Source organism: Ahaetulla prasina, chromosome 4, assembly GCF_028640845.1.
Source record: "Ahaetulla prasina isolate Xishuangbanna chromosome 4, ASM2864084v1, whole genome shotgun sequence".
Taxonomy (NCBI): Eukaryota; Metazoa; Chordata; class Lepidosauria; order Squamata; family Colubridae; genus Ahaetulla; species Ahaetulla prasina.
The window spans coordinates 126,641,024-126,666,917 of NC_080542.1; the positions used below are offsets into that span (position 1 = coordinate 126,641,024).

Genomic DNA, 25,894 nt, shown 5'->3' on the forward strand with positions numbered 1-25,894 from the left:
CTCTGTGAGAGCGTACGGGTCGGTGGGAGGCATATGGTAACAGCAGGCGGTCCCGTAAGTACCCAGGCCCTAAGCCATGGAGCGCTTTAAAGGTCGTAACCAACACTTTAAAGTGCACTCGGAAGGCCACAGGTAGCCAGTGCAGTCTGCGCAGGAGCGGTGTTACGTGGGAGCTACGCGAAGCTCCCTCTATCACCCGCGCAGCTGCATTCTGGACTAACTGAAGCCTCCGAGTGCACTTCAAGGGGAGCCCCATGTAGAGAGCATTACAATAATCCAAGTGAGAGGTAACGAGCGTGTGAGTGACTGTGCACAAGGCATCCCGATCAAGGAAGGGGCGCAACTGCCGAACCAGGCGGACCTGGTGGAAGGCCCTCCTGGAGACGGCTGTCAAATGATCTTCAAACGACAGCCGGTCATCCAGGAGGACACCTAAGTTGCGCACCCTATCCTTTGGGGCCAATAACTCGCCTCCAACAGTCAACCGCGGTTGCAGTTGACTGAATCGGGATGCCGGCATCCACAGCCACTCCGTCTTGGAGGGATTGAGCTTGAGCCTGTTTCTCCCCATCCAGACCCGTACGGCTTCCAAACACCGGGACAGCACTTCAACAACTTCATTGGGGTGGCCCGGGGCGGAAAAGTACAGCTGGGTGTCATCAGCGTACTGTTGGTATCTCACCCCGAAGCCACTGATGATCTCACCCAGCGGCTTCATATAGATGTTGAACAGCAGGGGCGAGAGAATCGACCCCTGCGGGACCCCACAAGTGAGGCACCTCGCGGCCGACCTCTGCCCCCCTGTCAACACCGTCTGCGACCGGTCGGAGAGATAGGAGGAGAACCACCGATACACGGTGCCTCCCACTCCCAATCCCCCCAACCGGCGCAGCAGGATACCATGGTCGATGGTATCAAAAGCCGCTGAGAGATCTAATAGGACCAGGGCAGAGGAGTACCCCCTGTCCCTGGCCCTGGCCCGCCAGAGATCATCTACCAATGCGACCAAAGCTGTTTCCGTGCTGTATCCGGGTCGAAAGCCGGACTGGAACGGGTCTAGATAGACAGCTTCATCCAGGTATTGGGGTAGCTGTCGCGCCACAGCACTCTCTACAACCTTCGCAACAAAGCGAAGGTTGGAGACTGGACGATAGTTACCCAAAATAGCTGGGTCCAGGGAGGGCTTCTTGAGGAGGGGTCTCACCACCGCCTCTTTCAAGGCGGCAGGGAAAACCCCTTCCAACAAAGAAGCGTTGATAATCCTCTGGAGCCAGCCTCGTGTCACCTCCTGAGTGGCCAGTACCAGCCAGGAAGGACACGGGTCCAGTAAACATGTCGTGGCGTGAAGCCTCCCCAACAACCTGTCCACATCTTGATTAGTAAGATTCCTCTAATCCTAAACATACACAAAAAAGATAAGTTGAACTACATAATTTTTTAAAATAAGCAACAAAAGGGTGATCAGCATTGATTTTGGAAAATTATAAATGGACTAGAAGTACAAATAGAATAGAATAGAATAGAATAGAATAGAATTTTTATTGGCCAAGTGTGATTGGACACACAAGGAATTTGTCTTGATGCATATGCTCTCAGTGTACATAAATAAATAAATAAATAAAAGATACGTTCATCAAGGTACAACATTTATTTATTTTATTTATTTATCTTATTAAATTTTTATACCGCCCTTCTCCCGAAGGACTCAGGGCGGTGTACAGCCAAGATAAAACACGAAATATATACAAGTTAAAACATTTAAAACCTAGTAAATTACAAAAAGGCTGAATATTAAAATTTAGTTTTACAATTTTAAAAATATTAATAAAACCCCAAATTAAAATTTGACACTATTATGCCAGTCCCGCTTGAATAAATAGGTGTGTTTTGAGCTCACGACGGAAGGTCCGAAGATCAGGCACTTGACGTAAGCCAGGGGGAAGTTCGTTCCAGAGCGTCGGTGCCCCCACAGAGAAGGCCCTGCTCCTGGGGGCCGCCAGCCGACACTGTTTGGCGGACGGCACCCTGAGGAGACCCTCTCTGAGAGTGTACGGGTCGGTGGGAGGCATAAGGTAACAGCAGGCGGTCTCGTAAGTACCCGGGTCCTAAGCCATGGAGCGCTTTAAAGGTGGTAACCAAAATCTTGAAGCACACCCGGAAAACCACAGGAAGCCAGTGCAGGCTACGGAGTAGTGGTGTTACGTGGGAGCCACGAGCGGCTCCCGTTACCACTCGCGCAGCCGCATTCTGGACTAACTGTAGCCTCCGGGTGCACCTCAAGGGCAGCCCCATGTAGAGAGCATTGCAGTAATCCAACCTAGATATAACCAGAGCGTGAGTGACCGTGCATAAGGCATCCCGGTCAAGGAAGGGACGCAACTGGCGGACCAAGCGAACTTGGTAAAAAGCCCTCCTGGAGACAATTTTTTGTTTACAACACAATTGATGGTCAATATATCAATATAAATCATAAGGATTGCCAGCAACAAGTTATAGTCATACAGTCATAAATGGAAAGAGATTGGTGATGGGAACTATGAGAAGATTAATAGTAGTGCAGATTCAGTAAATAGTTTGACAGTGTTGAGGGAATTATTTGTTTAGCAGAGTGATGGCCTTCGGGAAAAAACTGTTCTTGTGTCTAGTTGTTCTGGTGTGCAGTGCTCTATAGCGTCGTTTTGAGGGTAGGAGTTGAAACAGTTTATGTCCAGGATGCGAGGAGTCTGTAAATATTTTCACGGCCCTCTTCTTGATTCGTGCAGTATACAGGTCCTCAATGGAAGGCAGGTTGGTAGCAATTATTTTTTCTGCAGTTCTAATTATCCTCTGAAGTCTGTGTTTTTCTTGTTGGGTTGCAGAACCGAACCAGACAGTTATAGAGGTGCAAATGACAGACTCAATAATTCCTCTGTAGAACTGAATCAGCAGCTCCTTGGGCAGTTTGAGCTTACTGAGTTGGCGCAGAAAGAACATTCTTTGCTGTCCTTTTTTAATGATGTTTTTGATGTTAGCTGTCCATTTTAGATCTTGCGATATGATAGAACCTAGAAATTTGAAGGTTTCTACTGTTGATACTGTGTTGTCTAGTATTGTGAGAGGTGGAAGTATGGAAGGGTTTCTCCTAAAGTCTACCACCATTTCTACGGTTTTGAGTGTGTTCAGTTCCAGATTGTTTTGGTTGCACCACAAGGCTAGTCGTTCGACCTCTCGTCTATATGCGGATTCGTCATTGTCTCGAATGAGACCAATCACTGTTGTGTCATCTGCGAACTTCAGTAGCTTAACAGATGGATCATTGGAGATGCAGTCATTGGTATAGAGAGAGAAGTGGGGAGAGCACACAGCCTTGGGGGGCCCCTGTGCTAATTGTACAGGTATTTGATGTGATCTTGCTTAGCTTCACCTGCTGCTTCCTGTTTGTTAGGAAGCTTGTGATCCACTTACAAGTCTGTTCCAGTACCTGTAGCTGGTTTAGCTTAGTTAGAAGAATGTCTGGAATGATGGTATTGAATGCTGAACTAAAGTCTACAAAAAGGATCCTTGCATAGGTCTTTGGAGACTCAAAATGTTGGATTTGAAATAAGATTTTGATTTTGAAATTCATCATGGGAATTCTTCCCATGGAAAAATTCTGTTTTGAATTCTTGGAAGAAAGCACGATAGCAAGGGAATTTGAACACTGGACACTAGAGGGAACCTAAAGGACTAAAGATTATAATTAAAGCACAAGAACACTTAAATTTGACTAAGACAGAATGGAACCAAATACTTTTAACAATGAACATATTTGAGAATATTTGTGAGCAATGGATCAGAAATTAATTTTAAAAGCATCTGCCATTAAAGATAGATGGCTTTTAAGATGTTAGGGGAAGAGATACAGTCTTGCCGGATAGGAGTGGAACTGATTTGAAAGTGGATTTAAAATAAGATGCAAGAGTGATATGGGGAAAAAATGGCCTTTCCATTTTGGCTTTCTTTTTGTAAAACAAATGATATAGTGTAATATGTCATGTGTTGTTGTTCAGCTGAGATTGTATTTACCTACTTTTAACAACCGCTAGGGACTGAATGATTTTTACTATGTCCTGATACGTAAAACCATAGAATTCAGAGGATGCACTTTCTTTTTCACATGACAGTATTTGATCTAATATCAAATTTGCAAGATAGTTTAGGACATTTATTTATTTTTGTATTCCACCTTTATTATTTTTACAAATAACCCAAGACTGCGAACATAGCCTAACACACCTTCTTCCTCTTAATTTTCCTACAACCACTGATCTGCAAGGGAAGAGAATGGTCCAAGGTTACCCAACTGGCTCTCATGGCTAAGGCAAGACTAGAATCATGGTCTTCTGTTTTCCAGTCTGATAGCTTAACCACTAGAACAAACTACTTCTATCCCAAATATAACTGGAAAAATATAATTAAATGCATTTCTAAGTCTTAAACCAAATCCTTCCATTCCTACACTCCTTTCACATGACTGCCCATTTAACTCAGCAGCCCTTTTTTACTGTTCCACTTCAGTGGTACAAAAAAATAACTTAAATTTGTATGATTCCTTTAGATGAGCTCTAAGCAGAATTAAGCACGCTGATGTTTTGCCTATTTCTAATACAATTCCTCAAAGGTTTATATTTCATTGTATTTGGCCAATGCAATATATAATACAAGTTCCCTATTAAAAGAAAGAAGATAAAAACATTTGCATTAAAGGCTGCCCAAATTTCATTTTGAGTTTGGAGCAGAAATATTTTGCCTGGGTTCTGTCAAATTCCATCAGTTTTAATAACATAAGAAAATGCAGTGTCTTTGGAAATACGATTATGTTTCCCAAGCTTTGTTAAACGTTTTACTTGTGAATAATATGTATCTTTGCCAGGCTAACTCAACTTGATTTGAAGTCAAGAACCAAAAATATGAAGCATACAAATGCAAATAGGTTAATAGGTACCACTTTGGTTGGAAGGTACCTTCCGTGTCCTTTGGCGAATAGCCATGTTGGCTACATGACCACAGAAATTGTCTTCAGACAACAAGGGCTTTCTTGGCCAAGAAACGGAGATGAGCACCATGCCCTCGAGTTGGACACGACAGGGAAAACTTTACTTGTGTGTGTGTGTGTATGTGTGTGTGTGTGTGTTTGTGTGTGTGTGTACTATAGGAGAGTTATAGCAAATGTACAAAAATTAAAAAGTGCCCAAGATTAAGTGATTTCTAAAAATATTGTATACAAAATTTAGATTTTAAAACACCACCAAGAATCTCTTAAGAACCATACCATAAATGGGACAGAATTTGGCCACACATCTAGCAGCAAAATACAACAATTCTCATCTGATCTCTTGCAATGGTTGATTAACAAACGGCATTGTTAAATCAGTCTGTGATTAAGTGGCAACCTGCCACAAAGAACATGCACCTTAAATGGGAAATGGAGTAATATACATGTGACCTGAATTTCCTAGCTGGTTAACAATACAGGGAATCTCAAATTGGGGGTATTACTGTCTATTCAAAGAAAATAGGTAGAAAGCCATTATAAAGAAAGCTGATGTAAAGGCGTATGTTATTGTAGCGCAGCACATAAAAATACTATACTCTTGTACCATGATGGCGAAGCTATGGCACATGTGCCCAAAGTGGCACACGGAGATATGTTGCTTGGCACATGCGGCATCACCCTTTCCTCTTCTGGGTTTCTGGCGCGCATGCGTGATAATCAGCTGGCCTTTTTGTATGCAGCAGTGCTGGAAACTGGAAGAGCTGGTCTTCCATTTTCCTGCCTGAGGATGCACGCCGGCCAGCTGGTCGTCGTGTGCACATGCACGACAGAAACCCAAAAGACTAGCTGGCCGGTGCACATCAGAAACCGGAAGTTCATTTTCGCACATGCACATGCGCCCTGGACAGCTCCCCTTTCAGGTTGTGGCTCTGGTGCGTACACACGTGCACGCTCCCTTTTCGGCACTTGGTGCCAAAAAGGTTCACCATCATTGCTCTAGTACTAGACAAGAAGCTTTTGCAGGTAACCCCTTTTTATAGAACACAACCAAAACCAATTAGTATTCTTAGAAACTGCAGGAAAAATCACTTATTCACAGTGGAAATTCGGCACTGCTTGCTCCTTAATAGATTCTTAATTTTGGACCCATTTTCAAATATGAATTATAGGAAAACAATACATTATTTAGAAAATTAGTCTCAACTTTTAATTATAAAATCAGAGATTGAAGTTTTAATGAGTGTAGCATTGACTCATGTGGGTGTTAATTAATACTTTTCTTTTCCTTCCCAGAAAGCCGTGGCTTAAATTTAGGTATTTATTCTTTATTCTTTTATAATTATTTTATTAGGGGAGTGGCTAATAGAAATTTGATTTTACTTTTATAGTTTTATTAAGTGGAATGACTTGAAAACCAGGAAAATAAGATGTTGTGTTTTAAGAACCAAAATTTTCTTGAGTAAACTTGTATCAATAATTTATTGTTTTCTGGTGAAAGAGTTGTATGTCAGGCACATTATCAGTTTAAGTGAAATTGATGACAACTTCAAGTATTGCTCTGAATCCAGCAGTATAAAAAGTTTAACATTGTTTTACAATGATAAAACAGCAAAAATACAATACAGGTATTTGTATATAAAAAACAATGATCAAGAACCATGCAATACAATTTGCTGAGGCTTGTAAAACAGTCAATTTCATAGTGAGCAAAACTGACTTTATTGTCATTTATTCAAACCTCTGGATGCTATATGATCCAAAGCACCACTGTCCAGATGTGCATGCATAGAGGATTCCACAGTGCTTAAAAAAAAACAACTTCACAACTCTCACTTATGAGAAGTTCACAGACACCTGTGCTCTTAGACTCAGGCAATTACTTTCTCATTAAAATAAACATCAAAGCCACCAACAAATTTGGGCAACTCCATCCAAGCTACTGAGATGTTAATTTTCCCCACAAAATAGAGAACAAAGGAATCCCTTTGTGTAGATTAATAATTTTCATTATCACTAATATGAACACAATGTTGATAAAGTTTATGTGTCTAGAATTATGTGTCTAGAGATTCATTCTCTGGGCTATGACAATGTTTTATAGGAATAGGTCAAATACTTACTCTTAACAAAAAAAACATTTTAAGAATAGCCTTTCATGCTAGAGAAAAATCTGTTTCTAAAGAACCACTTTGGATTATTTTATATACAAAATGTAGACATTGGCAGATACCAGGCACTTCAGCACTCTGGATATTATTGTATCCACTGCTAATCAAAGACACTTAGGACATAACCGTTAGGAGAACCACAATGATGTAATCAAGTAAATTAAAATGGAACATTTCAGTGAAATAAGATAAGTAGTCCTCCACCTACAAATGTTTGTTTAATGACAGCTTGAAGTTACAACAGCCTTGGAAAAACTGATTTACAATTCATTTATTTTATCTATATCCCACCTTTGTTATTTTTAAATAATTGAAGGTGGCAAATGTATGTACTACTCCTTCCTCTTCCTATTTTCCCAAAAACCGCCCTGTGAGGCAAATTGGTGTGAGAGAAAGCATAAGTCATTTAGTTTGCTTTGTCTTCAAAGTTGCAACTGTTACACCCGCCATAGTTATGTGATTGAAATTTGGCCCCTTAGCCACTGGCTTGCATTTAGTAATAGTAATAGACTAGAGTTGGAAGGGACCTGGGAGGTAATCTAGTCCAACCCCCTGCTCAAGCAGGAGACCTGTACTAGGGATTCGAACCGCCGAACTGCTGACCTTTTTGATCGACAAGCTCAATGTCTTAGCCACTGAGCCACTTAGTCAGGCAATCAGCTGCAGTCTCTTCTGGTCACATGATTCTATTTTGGAACCTTCAAGGCTTCTAATTAAGCAATATCGATTGGAGAAGCAAGATTTACCAATTCACTTAATAACTACATGATTTGCTTAACAATAGAGGTAAGAATGGCGATAATAATCATATCCGGTTATGTGATGCTTTTCTTAAAAACTGCATTGCTAAGGGACCAAAATTCTGTTTCAAATTTTGGTCTTAAGTCAAGGACTACCTTTAATCCTGATCAATATTTTCATGCAAATGAAATGGTACTGAAAACAATCATATTTAATTCACCAAATACGAGAAAGCCTGAGACACTGAAGAGTACATTGCATATATTCAGTGCCAGGTTACAGATGTGTCAAACTACTGTATATTTCCAAGACTACATTGTAATTGTTGGCACTTCCTGTGTGCAATATAATTTGAAAACATAAATACAACCGTCTATTTATATTACTTTGGCAAAGGCCTGGTGAGTTTTCTCTACCTAAGCTAAAATATTTACATGGAATGTTGAACTGTCAAGTCAGTGTTCAAACCACAAAGACCAATGGATTTGTTTAATAAATTGCATCAAGAAATATTTTAAAAATCTATTTAGATCTTTTGTCATAAATATGTATATATATCTATACATTCCTAAATTCCTTTGCATTTATATAAGACGCTAACACTTTATATGTTAGCATAAAATAACTGAGCTTCTTCTTTGCATGCTAAGGCTATGATACATAATCATCACATGCTCTTGGTAAGACAGATTCACGAACACATAACATATATTTCTCCTCATCCAGTAACTCATTTGGTGTCAACAGAAAATTTTAAAGTTTCTTTCTTCATTTGAGAGAATAAAGTTTTAAATATTAATTACCCATGACGTGTAAAATGGGAATAATTTACAGGTTTTTCACACTGAAACACAGTTGGTTGGTTCTTCTCAAAGGCAGTTTTAGAAAGATATATATTTAAATTAATAAAGTATTTATATAAATATATGTATACAACTGACTCAATTACAAAGGCTATGATCCTCCACCACATTTTATTCTTATGTAAGAATTATTCAAACAATTTCAAGTTTGATTTAAATGAAAATCCCATTATCTTAAATCCAACAAGACAATATACAAATACTTAAGATGTAAAATATGACATATTTCTTATTGAAAAGAAATTTCAATAGTTAATTTTTGCACCAAAGTAACTTAAATTTACCCAATGTCAAGATGAATATAAAGGAGCAATTTTCATTTTACATTATAGATCAGTACTAAACAAACACTTATATTCTTAAAAAATAAATGCTCCAGTTAAAATATATTCTCAAGTGCTAACCAAAATCAGATATAGTACTACAGAGATCTTGAATGTTAAGATCTTCCATTAAATCTTAGCTTAAAGGAAATATCATGGAAAGTGCAAATTATTTATGAAAGATGGTATTATAGTAGTTGAGGATGCTTTTTTTAAAAAAAACCAAGAATTAAAAAAACAGTTAAATAAAAATAAGGCTTCACTTTGTTCTGCTGCCTAGAAAACTGTATTATCAACCCATTAAAAATAAGATCAACTGTCTCCTTCTATATTCATCTAACATGTCATAACTAGAAAAAGGCCCCAGCAATAATATGTCCACTTAGACCCAGCTAACTACCATGAAGACGTTTGTGCAGCATTAGGAATGCACCCAACTGACTGGGACCCAAAATGTTTCTCTCTCCAGTTTGTCAAAAATTGTTTTCAATTCATTGTATGCTGTGGTAAGATCATCATTCACTACAACTTTGTCAAAAAGATGGTTGTATTGACTTTCCATGATCTGGGCAGATTTAATCATTTCTTGAAAATCTTCTTCCTAAATAAAGAGAAGCAATTAGTCAAATATAAAAGCAAATCAAGTTACAGTACCGTGTTTCCCAAAAAATAAGACCCGTCTTTTATTTTTTTATTTTTTTTGAACCCCGAAATAAGTCTTTGGCCTTATTTTCATGGATGTCTTATTATTTTGCGGCATGTGGAGCAACACAGGGCTCCTCTTGTTGTCTTATCTGATTTCTAGCTGTGTCTCCCTAACCAGAGGAAATGGCGGGGACCAACTGCGCATGTGTTTAAATATTTTCAGGGAGTGCTTATTTTCGAGGGTTGTGTGTGTTGTTTTAGCGCATGCGCTCAAAAGCCCGATTAGGCTTATTATCAGGGGATATCTTATTTTAAGGGAAACAGGGTACTGTTAGATTTATAGGAAATTATAATTTGTATCTTATAATCTCCACCAGGTAGTTCTCGACTTATGACCACAATTGAGCCCAAAATTTCTGTTGCTGAGACATTTGTTAAGTGAGTTTTGCCCCATTTTACAACCTTTCTTGCCATAGTTGTTAAGTGAGTCACTGCGATTGTTAAATTAATTACCCAGTTTTTAGGTCAATCAGGCTTCCCCATTGACTTTGCTTGTCAAATGGTCACAAAAGGGACTCTGCAACTGTCATAAATATGGATCAGATACCAAGTATCTGAATTTTGATTATGTGAGTATGAGGATGCTGCAATGGTTAAGAGTGAAAAACGGTCCTGTCAGTTTTTTCAGTGCCACTATAACTTTGAACATTCACTAAATGAACTGTTGTAAGTCGAGGAATACCTGTATAAGGCAATGTCCCAGAAACCGCTCCTGCTGCCAATAGCCCAGTAATTAGATATCAGTAGCCAGAGATGGCGAATCAATGGCCCTTCTCATTGTATCTTTCAGTACTGCTACTTGATTTTAAGATGGAAATTTAACATTATTTAATAGTTCATTAAAATTATAATTAACAATTGTCAAAATTATTGTAATTATTACAAAATTATTATCTCAAATTATTTTGAACTTTATTCTGCCCAACTTCCAAATAAACCCTATTCTCATAAATAACAGACATTGATAGATAATTATAACAGAAACAGAACTAGAAAAATGTATTTAAATTGTTTATATGAATGATGCCTTCAGATGCATATTACCTAAAATTAGTTCTGTTGTAAGGAAGAGAGTCAGTAAGACACTATATTTATTTTTAGAATTTTGAAAAGAATCCAAAGAATTCTTCTTTTTAAATTCCCAGGTCTCTTTTTACAGCTCATTCAGTATGTTTATGTCAGTGTTTTTGGAAAAACTGAATGTAACCATATAAAATTCAGACAGAAATCTTAAAAAAAAGAATATACTTAATTTGGAAAACAATAGCAACAGTTTTACAAGTAAATTTATATGGGACAGTCATGGCTGAAATGGACTAAAATTGTCTTAAATTCTGTATTTTTAAATAACCAAATATTAACGGTACAAAAATTGAGATTTATTTTCAAATTTCTAGGAAAGCAAAATTTACTCACTTGAAAAGGCTTGGCAGCACCTTTTTCATCCTTGCTTGAAATTATTTTGGCATTTTTTCGTGTCTCTCTTAAACGCTCAATTGATGGAGGTTTTATAAATATCACAAATGGTTTGAATTCCAAAGTCCTTAGATGCTTCACTGTCTGGAGGGTTGAAAATATTAAGGTGAACATGTTTATTTTAAAATTTATTTACTCTGAAACAAGACAAGTCTTCTTTAGTTTCTATGTGGTATTCCTCTCTGATAACAGATACTGTTGTTAAATATAAATTATATAGCATTTTAATTGTTCGGCATAACATACAATGTTTCATGCAAATGATTCTTTGCAGAATTTGCTGAAATGCTAGCCATTTTTGGTCCTGTATTGTAGTATCTTTAACATTGAAATGTGAATAAGAGATGTAAATTCTAAACAAGATTTTAGGCTAAATAAAGTGTATTTGAATATTCAGTTCCACATTTCATTTTGCTAACAGTTCTAGTACAGTTGCTAGGAAGTTAATAATTCTCTATAGTAATTTCCCCTTTGAATTGTTAATAGAGAGTGCAGAACGTATCAGCTTAAGGTAAAGATAAAGGTTCTCCTTGCACATATGTGCTAGCCATTCCCAACTCTAGGAGGTGGTGCTCATCTCCGTTTCAAAGCCAAAGAGCCAGTGCTGTCCGAAGACGTCTCCATGGTCATGTGGCCAGCATGATTCAACCCCAAAGGCGCACGGAACGCTGTTACCTTCCCACCAAAGGTGGTCCCTATTTTTCTACTTGCATTTTTTACGTGCTTTTGAATTGCTAGGTTGGCAGAAGCTGGGACAAGTCATGAGAGCTCACCCCATTATGCGGCACTAGGGATTCGAACCGCTGAACTGCCGACCTTTTGATCGACAAGCTCAACGCCTTTAGCCCCTTAATAGTAGGAAAATTAAATACTTATTGTTTACTTACATGAGGCTGTACATCTAACAAACAAACTTTATTTTTTGCCAAAACAGCTCTAACTGAATCAATGCTGGTACCATAGTAATTATTTTTATATTCCCCATATTCAATAAATCTGAAATAAAAAATAATATTTTATATTTCTGTTAAAAATCATGTTTCCACATCTTTTTTTAAAAGGTAATCTGATAACCTTATCTATTGTCAAAGATAACCCAAGGAATCAAGTGCCAACCAACATTTTTAAAAGAAATCCAGATGTTTGAAAATTGGATGAAAAATCATAATTATTACAAAATATCTTATTTCAAATTCAAATTATTTCAAAACTTGATTTCTCCAGCTTCCAAACCTTGAACAATGCTAGAACAATTAGTATATAGTATATAGTTAATATATAAGTATATATATCTTTACAGTACATATATATTGGACACAAAACAAATATGATTAATTCTTTTCTATTTTCAAAGTACTCTTTAAATAGAGACCAAAACTTCTGATAGATTCATCTTGTCTTTGTCTTTGGACAAAATTTAATTTCAAATGATGGCATGTAATGTGTATTTTGTTCAGTGTTCAAGTTGTCCACTGAGGTGCAATACATATGGTTTGTACTAGAAATTGAAATTAAACTATGCTTTTGGCATCCAAGAATTCTCATCATTAGCTCTGGCATTTGGCAGAACACTGAGATGAAGGAACATTCTCACATTAGCAATGCAAAATGGCACACACACACAAAAATAAGACACGGATTTTGTGTTTCCCACATACTTGTTATTCTGTACATCTGTCTCGAACAAGTGCTTGGAAATAAAAGTGTATTCAACACCATCACTTTCTTGGCTTCTTCGAGGTCTTGTTGTGTCTGGTTTTATTGAAAGAGCATTAAAAACCATTTTGAAAATAAATGAAAACAAACAGTTCTATTCTACTGGTTTTAATTACCAACAACTGTTGAAATGCAAGTAGATGGAATTCAACTCTCAGAAACTCGTGTGAAAATTTAAATACAAGAAATCTATCCTCTCTTCTCAAATATTAATCTGGAATGGGTTTTGGTTGATACATATCTTCTCTTTGCTGTCATGCACCTTCTATATCAAAGCAATAATCCCATTATGTTCGACTACTCAGTCTACTGTAACTCTGATTCAAATCCCCTTTCTAGTGATTACTATAGTTGGTAGAAGACTGGCAAACCAAGAAGACACATGACAAACACCATGTTTAAAAAAGCTCTTTGCCATTTCCACCATGCAATATTAGAGAAGGTAAAGGTAGGCTGAATGTAATCAACAACTGACAGATGACCTGAATGAGTTTTACTGCAGGTTTGAAAGGAAACTACAGCCACCTATCTCCACAACCCCCATCTCAGACACACCAACAACAGCCAAGCCTCCTACAACTGACCCCATTTCATTGGGTTCACAACCCCTAGTGATCACAGAAAAGGAAGTGCAGGACCTATTTCACAGACAAAAGCCAGGAAAAGCTCCAGGCCCAGACAAGATAACTCCTTCTTGCTTAAAAGTCTGTGCTGACCAGTTGACCCCCATCTTCACCCATATTTTCAATAAATCACTAGAGATGTGCTATGTTCCTTCTTGCTTCAAACGCTCTACCATCATCCCAGTGCCGAAGAAGCCCACCATCAGGGAACTGAATGACTACAGACCAGTTGCTCTAACATCTGTAGTCATGAAAACCTTTGAAAGGCTAGTGCTTTCCTACCTGAAAACCATCACGAATCCGCTCTTAGACCCCTTGCAATTTGCATACCGAGCAAATAGATCAACAGATGATGCTGTTAATATGGCTCTGCACTACATCCTACAACATCTTGAGTCTCCAAAGACCTATGCAAGGGTCCTTTTTGTAGACTTTAGTTCAGCATTCAATACCATCATTCCAGACATTCTTCTAACTAAGCTAAACCAGCTACAGGTACCGGAACAGACTTGTAAGTGGATCACAAGCTTCCTAACAAACAGGAAGCAGCAGGTGAAGCTAAGCAAGATCACATCAAATACCTGTACAATTAGCACAGGGGCCCCCAAGGCTGTGTGCTCTCCCACTTCTCTTCTCTCTGTATACCAATGACTGCATCTCCAATGATCCATTTGTTAAGCTACTGAAGTTCGCAGATGACACAACAGTGATTGGTCTCATTCGAGACAATGACGAATCCGCATATAGACGAGAGGTCGAACGACTAGCCTTGTGGTGCAACCAAAACAATCTGGAACTGAACACACTCAAAACCGTAGAAATGGTGGTAGACTTTAGGAAAAACCCTTCCATACTTCCACCTCTCACAATACTTGACAACACAGTATCAACAGTAGAAACCTTCAAATTTCTGAGTTCTATCATATCGCAAGATCTCAAATGGACAGCTAACATCAAAAACATCATTAAAAAAGGACAACAAAGAATGTTCTTTCTGCGCCAACTCAGTAAGCTCAAACTGCCCAAGGAGCTGCTGATCCAATTCTACAGAGGAATTATTGAGTCTGTCATTTGCACCTCTATAACTGTCTGGTTCGGTTCTGCAACCCAACAAGAAAAACACAGACTTCAGAGGATAATTAGAACTGCAGAAAAAATAATTGCTACCAACTTGCCTTCCATTGAGGACCTGTATACTGCACGAATCGAGGGCCGTGAAAATATTTGCAGATCCCTCGCATCCTGGACATAAACTGTTTCAACTCCTACCCTCAAAACGACGCTATAGAGCACTGCACACCAGAACAACTAGACACAAGAACAGTTTTTTCCCGAAGGCCATCACTCTGCTAAACAAATAATTCCCTCAACACTGTCAGACTATTTACTGAATCTGCACTACTATTAATCGTTTCATAGTTCCCATCACCAATATCTTTCCACTTATGACTGTATGACTATAACTTGTTGCTGGCAATCCTTATGATTTATATTGATATATTGATCATCAATTGTGTTGTAAATGTTGTACCTTGATGAACGTATCTTTTCTTTTATGTACACTGAGAGCATATGCACCAAGACAAATTCCTTATGTGTCCAATCACACTTGGCCAATAAAATTCTATTCTATTCTATTCTATTCTAAATGTTCCCCTCACACGTTTGTGCTAGTTGTTCCCGACACTAGGGGGTGGTGTTCATCTCTGTTTCAAAGTTAAAGAGCCAGCAGTGTTTGAAGACGTCTCCATGGTCATGTGGCTGGAATGACTAAATGCCAAAAGCACACGGAACGCTGTTACCTTCCCAACAAAGGTGGTCCCTATTTTTCTACTTGCATTTTTTATGTGCTTTCAAACTGCTAGGTTGGCAGAAGCTGGGACAAGTAATGGGAGCTCACCCCATTACCCAGCACTAGGGATTTGAACTGCTGAACTGCCAACCTTTCGATCGACAAGCTCAGCTTCTTAGCCACAGTGTCCCTATAAATATTAGAGAAATAGAGCCAATTTATTTAGGTTTCTCATAAAGTGAAAGACTTTTTAAAAAAACTTAATTCAGATATCCTTACCCTATTCAACTCCAAGCAGATTGTATTTATACTAATTAAAAGGAAGCTGAATCATACATCAGGAATTTATAGAGCAGACTTTTTCACTTACGTGGAACTGTTACACCATAATGGTGAGTGTCACTGATTAACAATTTCCGTTTTAGTTCATTGAGTCCTACACCAACAGGACCTGAAAGTTTAAATATGTTCCAGTTAATTGTTCCGATTATTAATATTATAACATAGTACAGTAGCTGTGTTTAGAAATCCAAAATGTTACTCAAAAGTTTTTTATTGGAAGAACTCCAGTGTCTTCAGTATTCACAGGGCGGATAGGATTTCCAAAGTCTATGGGTTTCCCAAATTTTGGCTTTTCACTATCTCTGAAATCAATAGCCTGTCATTTATTCTGCCAAAGATACACCACCTTGAATGATCAATTGGCTAATGTTAAAAAAGAATGCTGATGGAATATGAAGATTAAGCTGGCACTAATCTCAAAATTCATGATGTTATATCCTTCCTTTTTTCTCAGTATATTTAATATGTACCATACTTTGACTTAAAATAGCAATGTATGATTACATCTGAAGCTGTTTTAGAAACCTTTTGTTTTCCTCAATAAAAGTTCTGTGCTATCCAGGAATGCATTTTGTTCATCTACTTGTTGGGCTTAGATGAAAATGTTCAGAAAGATATACACTTTCAAACAAAACTCCAAATTATGCAACAATTAATTATAATTTAGGCAAGATCAATACATGAAACACATTATTGAGGAATACTGACAAGTTAAAATGTATTATAAAAGTCTAATGATGATGATGATACATTTCAGCTACAGCTAGCTGAAGAGCCCTATGAATCCCAATAAGTTATTCAAGGTGCCCTCAAGCACACTGACATATAAGGTACAATTAGTATTTCATGGTTTTCCCCTCTCTCCAACTTTTCTTAGCTCCTGCTATGGTGTTTTCCCCATTTCTATTTGGAAGAAAGTTCCAGTGGTATAAAACAGTGTTTCTCAACCGTGGCAACTTGAAGATGGGTAGATTTCAACCCCCAGAATTCCCCAGCCAGCCACAGGTATAAAGGTGCAACTCCCCCTTTTTTCTCCAAAATCACCTGCTGTCTATTTGTACCTGGATTCTAGGAAGATGCTGCCCTTCTCCTTGATGACCAAATATTAGGCTAAAAGCACAAGCAGAAGATACCTCATACAATTAAACTAATCAGCCAAGAATTAATTACAATGAATTTACCTGTGGTTTGTTACAGGGCACTTTGCTAATATCGAGAAATGCACACCCCCTGACAGCAATAAAATTTAAAAAATTGATGAGATCTATTATCCTTTAGGAATGGCTTATAAAACATATAAATAAAGACAAATATTCTTCTTAAATTTATCTTAAATTCTTAAATTTTTATAAAATTTTAAATTTTCTTCCCAAAAAGTCAAATTGCTATGTCTTTATTGTATGTGCTTCTGCAAAATGGTGCCACATACTATTACTTTTCTATCTGATAGCAAAAAACTAAATGAAATTATCTATTTTTTCAGGTCATTCAGTGGTTACTGCGATATTTAAAGAATGAAATAAAAATATATTTAGATAAGAAAAAAAATCAACTATAAATGTGCTGCTGAAGTTCTTCACAGAAATGGAGAACTTTTTGATTTCCACATATCCATTTTGCTGAGAAAGTTTTAGGACATTCAGTGCATATTTGATAATTGTGTTAAGTGTTTTGCTGACTGTCAAAAGTCACTCAGGAAAATTTTTTGGGGGGTTTATTTTATTTGGGGGTTGGGCAAATATCTAAATAGAATTCAATAAACATTTTAGCTTGGATCCCAACTTTTTATTATATAAGCAGAAAGATTGTTGTATCTATGGAAGAGATCCCTCTGCTCATGAGAAAATTCCTTCTGTCACCGCCACTTGCTTTTTGTTTAAGGATCTGGCATTTTATTTCTAACTGGGAATAAGTAGCTTGCATGGTATGTGCACAAGCTAGCAAACAAACAAACAAACAAACAAAAAACCCCAAACCCTAAACCTGCAAACAACTAAACAATTCGAATATGGGTGTGTGTGCACACTCAACTAACAGGAAGGAAGTTTTATTTGGAACATCATGAGAAATGACCTAATGATAATAGCTGAGCCAATTCTATTTCATTAGTTGCAGTACTATTCCAGAATGGGACAACTCATTGCAGCCGACTTGCCACAGCCATCTCGCCGCAGCCAACTTGCCAAGGGACAACTCGCTGTGGTCATTTCGCTGTGGGACAACTCCACACAGGATAACTCAATGTGATAAATATTACCAGCCACTGTTTCTTTGACATTGCTTTCATTTTTGTGGAACTGGACAATGTTTTGTGGTGGATAACACTTATCATGATGAATTTGTCCTGTGACAAATTGGCTGGGGCGAGTTGTCCCGTGGCAAGTTGCCATGGTGAGATGGCTACGGGGAGTTGGCTGCAGCAAGAGGTCCTAGACCTGTACTACTCCATATATCAGGATGTTTTCTTCCTAATATAATAAAATCACCGGCCAGACACGACTAAAGCCTATGTCAGGGTCATCAGCCAAAGCAACTAAGCAAGCAAGCAAACAAAAAACAAACAGCCTGGCATGGAATGGAATGGGATAAAAAGTATTTGTGGTGTTTCAACGTTGCACTGTTCCGAGGATGACACAAATATTTTAAGTGCAAAAGAGGCTGTTTCAACTGTTTTAAAACTCTTAAACATCCTTATGTTTCAGAGTTTCAAGCCAAAAATACTTCTGAAACAGTCTATTTCATATGCAGCAACAGGGCATTTCAAATTCAAAACCATCTACATTCCACACACCAGTACTTTAAAAGCTGAATTATGTATTGGAAGAATGATAAAACAGAAAGAAGAATGTACCTTTTTTCATCCCACTCCACCTCAATAGATTGAAACACACCTCTAAAAGGAAATAAAAACAGAGAAGAAGACATGGAGGGCCTTTCTCCACTGCTATTACTATCCCCATAGTAATGAAGAATAGGTGGAGGAGGGTTTGCAATCCAACAAAACAGAAGGCTGCACTAGCAAGATTTTCAAGAACCAAGACAAAATAGTATACAGATAATCCTCAATTTACAGCCACAATTGAGCCCAAAATTTATGCTGCTAAGCAAGATAATTATTGAGTTTTGCTCCATTTTACAACCTTTCTTGACACATTTGTTAAGAGAACCACTGCAGTTGTTAAATTAGTAACATGGTTGTTAAGGGAAATCTGGCTTTGACTTTGCTTGTCAGAAGGTCACAAAAGGGGAACACATGACTCTGTAGCATCATTAATTTGAACCAGTTGCCAAGCATCCAAATTTTGGTCACATGACCATGGAGATGTTGCAGTGGTTATGTGAAAAATGATTGTAAGTCACTTTTTCCAATGCTGTTGTAACTCCGAACAGAAAGTAGACAAAAAAGCAAGTACATGGTTTCTGCAGACCAACAGTGATATTAGTAAGGCTACTCAGGTGTATTTTAAAAATTACAATGTTCTTATTAAATAAACAGGGCCAAATGAAGTTGAAATCATGTTATAAAAAGGTTATGCTCGGTAAGGATACTAAATTTAATTAAAAGCAGCTAGGTAATATTTTTAAACAGATTCCAACAAAAATTTTAATCCACTTTTGCCTCAACTAACTATATGAAAAAAATAATTATCTGACCTTCTGTTCTCTGACAATAATATTAAATTTATTTCACACGCCATTATTGGATGCTACTACTAGCTCACATAAAGTTTTTAAAAATCTGATAATTTGTACTATGCTTCAATTAATATTGCCAGTTTTTCCACATTTTACCTAAGACACTTTTATGATTTTGGCCAGACTTATGCCGTTTCTAATACCAAGAGAAAAAAACCATCAAAATGACTGAGGACTGCAATAAATTTTTGAACTGCTTTTGTTACTGTAAAAGCACACTTTCTTCACTTGATTTATTATTTCCAAAATAAAATAAAATTTCTAGATATTTCTTAGAGTTAGCATATGTGATTTGTTATAAAAAGTCTACTTATCACCCTTTTCACAGGGTTCTGTTGATATAGGTGTAAAAGCAACTCAACCATATTATTACTTACTGTGTAGAACCCACAATTTCTTGCTCACAGGAGTAGGTGCCTGAATTTGTGCATTAGAAAATGGAAAAGCTGTTTTTAAAACTGATTTTAAGTGTCCCCTTGGAAATCAGCTTTATAAAAACAGCAACACTACAGTTTGTAATAGTCCCTGATAGAGGGTCATGTTCTTCTGGTTTGCAATTTTTAAATGGAAAAATTCTATCAATGAAGCACTGGCCAGCAAAAATGTGACACAACGAATACTACAAGACTGAAAATGTTGGATTTTGAATTAAATTAAGAAAGTATCTTAAATAACAGTGCTGTTATTAGTGTGAAAACACTAAGGGTTTCTAAACTATACTTCACTTTGTAACTGATTAAATTCAAGTATCTATGTTCTGGAACACATAGCTCAGTTAATTCCAACGGCTGACTTTGAACCATTTAGTTAATGGTTTTAATTATAAGGAGAATATAGCAATAGCAAGCACAATAGGACACAGCCTCTACCTAAACAGGCAACTAACAATCCCCACTTACTTATGACAGAGCAATTTGGGTAATTTTAAAATACAGTAAAGATTGACCTGGTATCTAGACCACGGGGGTCAAACTTGATTGTGTCACGTGACATATCGTGACATGTTTACCGCTGCAGAGCTGGCCTACGCATGATGCATCTGGCCTGTGGGCCGCCAGTTTGACAACCCTGATCTTCAGATTCATATATTTATATAACATAGTATAAGAATTTGGTGTGTTGTTTATTATAAAGTACCATTCCTGAGCTTCAGAAATTATGCAAGAATAGAGAACATTACTGGTGGCACATACTAAAGTCCTAGCAGTTTACTCGAGTCACAGAAATAATATGAACATGACATCCTAAAGCTCTAAGGAAAGAGTAACCGATGACAGTTATAAAAGCTATTACAAAAGCTATTCTATGCCACTTTTATTTTAGTTTTTTGGGGGGCAGAGGTTTGGAATCCTACATAACATGGCCAATTCGCCCATTTAGTGAACAGTAACAAATTAAGATAGTAGAAGCAATTACATATTGCAGCTTAAGTTACTAGATGTTCCTGAAACCATCTTGAAATTCCAGTCTGGACTGCAATGGGTTGGTAGTCAGACTATGGGCACCACAGACCGCCCTGAGCAATCGCGCAATGGCTTTTTGCCTTTCCCAACTATAAAGAAAGGGCAAGTTTGTCTTGATAGGCCCATGTTTGAATGGGTCTTCTAATGTCTGCCTTTTCCTTTTAGGGAATATTTCCAGTTGATTAAATGACACGTTTTTTCTTTGTTTTCCCAAAGGTTTGCATCCACAGACTCTTCATACCCCTTCCCACATTTTCTTCTTCAACACTATCACTTCACACTATCACTTCCTCCATCAATCCACTTATTTTATATCTTGGTCTATCTCATTTTTACATGACCCTAGCCAGCTTACAATAAAACAAATGCAAGTCATTAATGTATCATTGCTGTCCAATACAACGATATTCCAGGCAAGGAGAGTGTTTTTTGCTTCTATGTTCTACTGTGGGACTAGATAAATGTCTAGGATGGAAGAACTGATGTTTCAGCTTTATGGAAGCAAGTTTAATGTACCTTTGTAGTTTTATTCTAAAATGGCAATAATGCAACTTAAACAGACTTGGGTAGAAAGGAAGCTTTACAGTCTGCAAAAACAAGGAGGAAATTATTTACCCAGCAGAGTCAGAAACTGAAAGAAATTTGCCCACTGTGAAATAGGAGATGTAAGGAGAGGAAGTGGAAAAACATAGAAGGTTCATTTTAACTTGCTATCATTGCATCAACCACAAAATGATAATGAAAATAATGAGAGATGTGATGGATGACCAGTGAAGAACATGCAGAGTAACAGCTCAGTAAAAAAAATGGCTGCTTGGGAACAGAACCAACCAACCAAAGAGAAGAAGATAAGCCAGGTGCTGTAGCTAATTGGAGCTGGATAGAAAGAAGTGCTGTAGACCATTTGCCTGAAAGGGCTTATAATAAGGCTTATGATGGGGGAAAAAAGCAGTTCAAATAGAACTTCAAAACCTGGGCAAGCGATGTATTTATGGTGAACTGAAAGGCTGAATGATGATGTCATGTACTATTGCGTTCAAGAAAAAAATGGGCGCTCTAGACTGGTGAAGGGGTGAACAGTTATGAACTGGTCTGCTCTAGGAAGAATGAAGCTGACCAACAATAAGTAAGCATATAACAACAAGGTAACTTAACTCGGGAAAGGAAAAGTAGAGAGATTCTTTGGGGGTATTGAAATTATTTGAAGTCTTAGGCGAAATCCAGCCCTTCCTTTTGTGTAAATTATACATATAGGCTGTAATGAAAAAGCTGTATGTTCCTGAAAAACTTGGAAATGCTAATTTTCAAATAGTGAAATCCTTAATATAGAGCAGGACCTTAAATATTGGCAATTATAAGTATGAAACACCCTTTCTGCGGAAATTCTAATATTCAGATCAGGGGTGAAATTCAGAAGGTTTTTTTTTTTATTTACATTTATATCCCGCCCTTCTCCGAAGACTCAGGGCGGCTTACAGTGTATAAGGCAATAGTCTCATTCTATTTGTATATTTACAAAGTCAACTTATTGCCCCCCCAACAATCTGGGTTCTGGAGAACTGGTAGTGGAAATTTTGAATAGTTCGGAGAACTTGCAAATACCACCTCTGGAATGGAGATTTTGCAATATCCTTCCCCGAGGAGTAGGGAGGGAATGGGATTTTGCAGTATCCTTCCTGTGGAGTGAGGTGGGAATGGAGATTTTGCAGTATCCTTCCCCTGCCACGCCCACAGACCGGTAGGGAAAAATTTTGAATTTCGCCCAATTCAGATGCCTCTTAAACCTTAAGAACAGAACAAGCAGTTATCTTGAGTTGTTAATTTACTGCATTATTTGATTATAATATTCATTTATTTTTTTCAAAAAGCATGCAATTATTAACAGATGGATGAAGATTGAAATTTACAATATTTCTGACATCCATATACAAGAGTTTTTGCTCAAGATTAAATTTTTCAAATTTAAAAACACAAAACAAGCATGGCAATGAAAAACAATTATAATAAAACTAAAAACAACACAGTCGAAGTTCCATCATTTGACTTAACACTTACCAACTAAGACAATAAGTCTGTATTTTTCATTAGGTTGCCTCCTATATTTTGCTACTTCTTCATAGGTAGGGACATCTGCAGTGTCGTATTGATCACTCTTCTTGCACTCATACATTGTTTTGTTTGTTTTTTTATCCTTTCTGCTTAGGCGAAAACTTCTCCTAAAACCAGCTGTAGTTACATTTTTTTTAAAAAAGCAAACATAAATGTTACTAACCAATAAAGTAAACTACCTAAAATAAATGTTCCTTCAAGCAAAATATTTACTATTTGTGTTATCAACATTTTTACCATTATTGCTATATATAAGTATATACAGACTATAATACAAAATTCTTCTATTCCTCCAAATATCATACATTGTTTTGCTCGTGCATGGTCATACATTAGGACACTGAAATAAATGTTTTGGTTTTTTTACAAAAATCTATTAATAAGAAAATACTTTGAGGATACTGCAGTTCATTTGGATTACTCAGTTATTTTTTATTGAGGCTCTTATTCTATAAATATGTATTCTAGATTAAATTTAGAGACAATTTCTAAAATTTGTTCAGTTTTACATATGAGGCATATTTGTCAAACCAAGAGCATACTTTGGCCCTCAAATCTGCACAATTTGTTTTAAAAAAACACCCCACCCTAACTAAAAGATACTCAGAATTGAAATAGGTAACCATAGAATGCATAGAATATTTTAACATGAATTGATCATCTATATATGCCTATTAGACCCAGCAAAATTGATAGAATTATTATCTAACCTGCTTCAAAGTGATGTACTATATATTTATAGACAGGGATTAATAATGTCATGGCCTAGTTCCATTAGAAATAATATTTTCAGTTAGAATAAGCAGGTTTTAACAACAAAATCATAATGTATTCATTAAACGAGACATAAAGAACAATTAAGGAAATTATCATATAATATAGTTTTGAAATTAAAAGGAGTAAAAAAAATTAGAATAGTCAATGTAAATAATGTACAAAAGAATTTTTTTTGTATTTTTATTCCATTATTTTTCATATTCAATTCAAGATGTTGAACATACCTAATACTCTTTCCATCTCCTATTTTCCCTATAATAACAATTTGTTGAGATGAGTTGGGCTGAGAGAATGAATGGTCCAAGTCTTTTACTGGAGATCACATGATCATAGGACACTATGAATGTCATAAACCACCATTGGTTGCAAAGTGACCAACTCTTGATCATGTGACCATGGAGACACTGACAGTTGTAAGTGTGAGGATTAGTCATAAAATTTTTCAATGCTGCTCTAACTTTGAATGCTAAAGAGGCAAATAATTAAACAAGGTCTATCTCTATACTACTTTAAAGGTAGGAAATTTGCAAAATATACAGACTATCTACTCCCCAACTGGGATTCACTGTTATTTTATATGATGGTAATTATATCTGATAAGGAAACATGTGGCATACATATTGCTGAGCAGACTACATCAGAAGATGGTTCATATACTGTCAACACATTGTTATCAGAAACATAATGAACCCAAGGAAATCCTAAGTGAGATGAAATTTTGTGAAGATGGAACAGCCATAGTATTGTAGCACTAAGTACCAAATGTATTCTGAACGGTGCTTCTCTGGGAGACCAGTAATAACAGTGCTGAGAGGGTTGCTAGAAGTCACTTTAATTTTGATGGTTTCAACCAGGCTTTGAGTAAGTTTAGAATAAATAATTAAGAATTGGAAGTTCTTTCCTAATTGGCTGTTTCATAGGCTACCTTCCTAACGAAACGTGAATGCATGAAATTTTGGCATGCATTCCAATGTAGTTTCCCAGAAAGCTGAAATAAGAATGTATAGTGACCATCACTGAGGAGGAAAAGTTGCAGCATTTTTTAAAAAAAATCTCAAAAGCAAGATACAACACAACTAAGGGAGTTCCAAAAGAAACTTGGGAAAGGATAAAACACTGAATTACCTTAAGAAATCAAGAAGAAAGAGGAAATGAGAGAGAAAAAACATTAGGAGTAGGCAAACTGCAAATATTTTTCGGTGTTGTGAAAAAAACTAAAGAGGTTTTGGCAATTAGGCTGAATTTAGGTAGTTAGTAAATGAAGCTCTTGCGTTTTCAAGATGTTACAGAACCAGCTGTTATGGAACAGATTTGCATAGGCACAACTTTCAAGGTGATACATGGAGTTTACAAAGAATATAAATGATTTAATTCTGGTAATAGTCAAGAATGCAAATAATATTATGGGTTTTAGAAATACAGATGGCCCTTGTTGAACGACACTTGTTCAGTGACCATTTCTACTCACAATAGCACTACGTGAGTGGTATTCATAACCAGCCCTCTTATTTATGTTACAGTTGCAGCATCCTCATGATCACATAACTTGCCATTTACAATTTTCTTTCCAGTTTCCTATAAACAAAGTTGATGGGGAAGCTGGCGGGAGGTAGTGTTGTGGCTCCAGCCCCCCCCCCCGGGCCTGGCCCCCTGCCAGAAAGTGACTCAGAGAGTGAGGGGGAAAGGTCGTCAGGGCTCTCCTCTGCAGGGCCGGCCTCTCTGGCTCAGCTCCAGGAGCCAGAGGCAGGCCAGGTGGAGGAGGTGACGAGGCTGCTGTCTCCTGTATTTCCCCCCGCCCAGGCAAGGCTTCCAGACCCAGCTGTGGACAATCAGTCCTGGTTAGATCCCAGGTTTCGTAGACAAGAGAGGCAGGAACAACAAAAGAAAGGGTGGGGCAGGCCTAGAGAGTGCTGAGTGACGGAGCCACACCCCACAGGGTATAAAAGGAGGAGGGGCTGCTCTACTACTTCATGACGGACAAAGCAAACTGACTGGAGAAAACTTGAGCTGAACTATTTGACTGAGCATTTGGCCTGGATTGCTGTTTGTTCCTGACTTCCTGGTTGCTCCGGTAATGAGCTTCTGT

General features: G+C 37.4%; 1 protein-coding gene across 6 annotated transcripts in view; it reads right to left on the bottom strand.

Annotated features, from left to right (window-relative positions):
* Positions 1–8,802: 8,802 nt before the first annotated feature.
* Positions 8,803–25,894, bottom strand: part of MPP7 (MAGUK p55 scaffold protein 7) — a 98,912-nt gene continuing 81,820 nt past the window's right edge. For all 6 annotated transcript variants that reach the window (XM_058182210.1, XM_058182207.1, XM_058182209.1 and 3 more), the window contains 6 exons: positions 22,978–23,148; positions 15,792–15,872; positions 12,949–13,042; positions 12,178–12,286; positions 11,231–11,374; positions 8,803–9,710 (listed from right to left, as the gene is read on the bottom strand). In XM_058182210.1, coding sequence (XP_058038193.1) covers positions 9,531–9,710; positions 11,231–11,374; positions 12,178–12,286; positions 12,949–13,042; positions 15,792–15,872; positions 22,978–23,148 — 779 coding nt within the window. In that variant the 3' untranslated portion in view covers positions 8,803–9,530. The remainder of the gene's footprint in view (positions 9,711–11,230; positions 11,375–12,177; positions 12,287–12,948; positions 13,043–15,791; positions 15,873–22,977; positions 23,149–25,894) is intronic.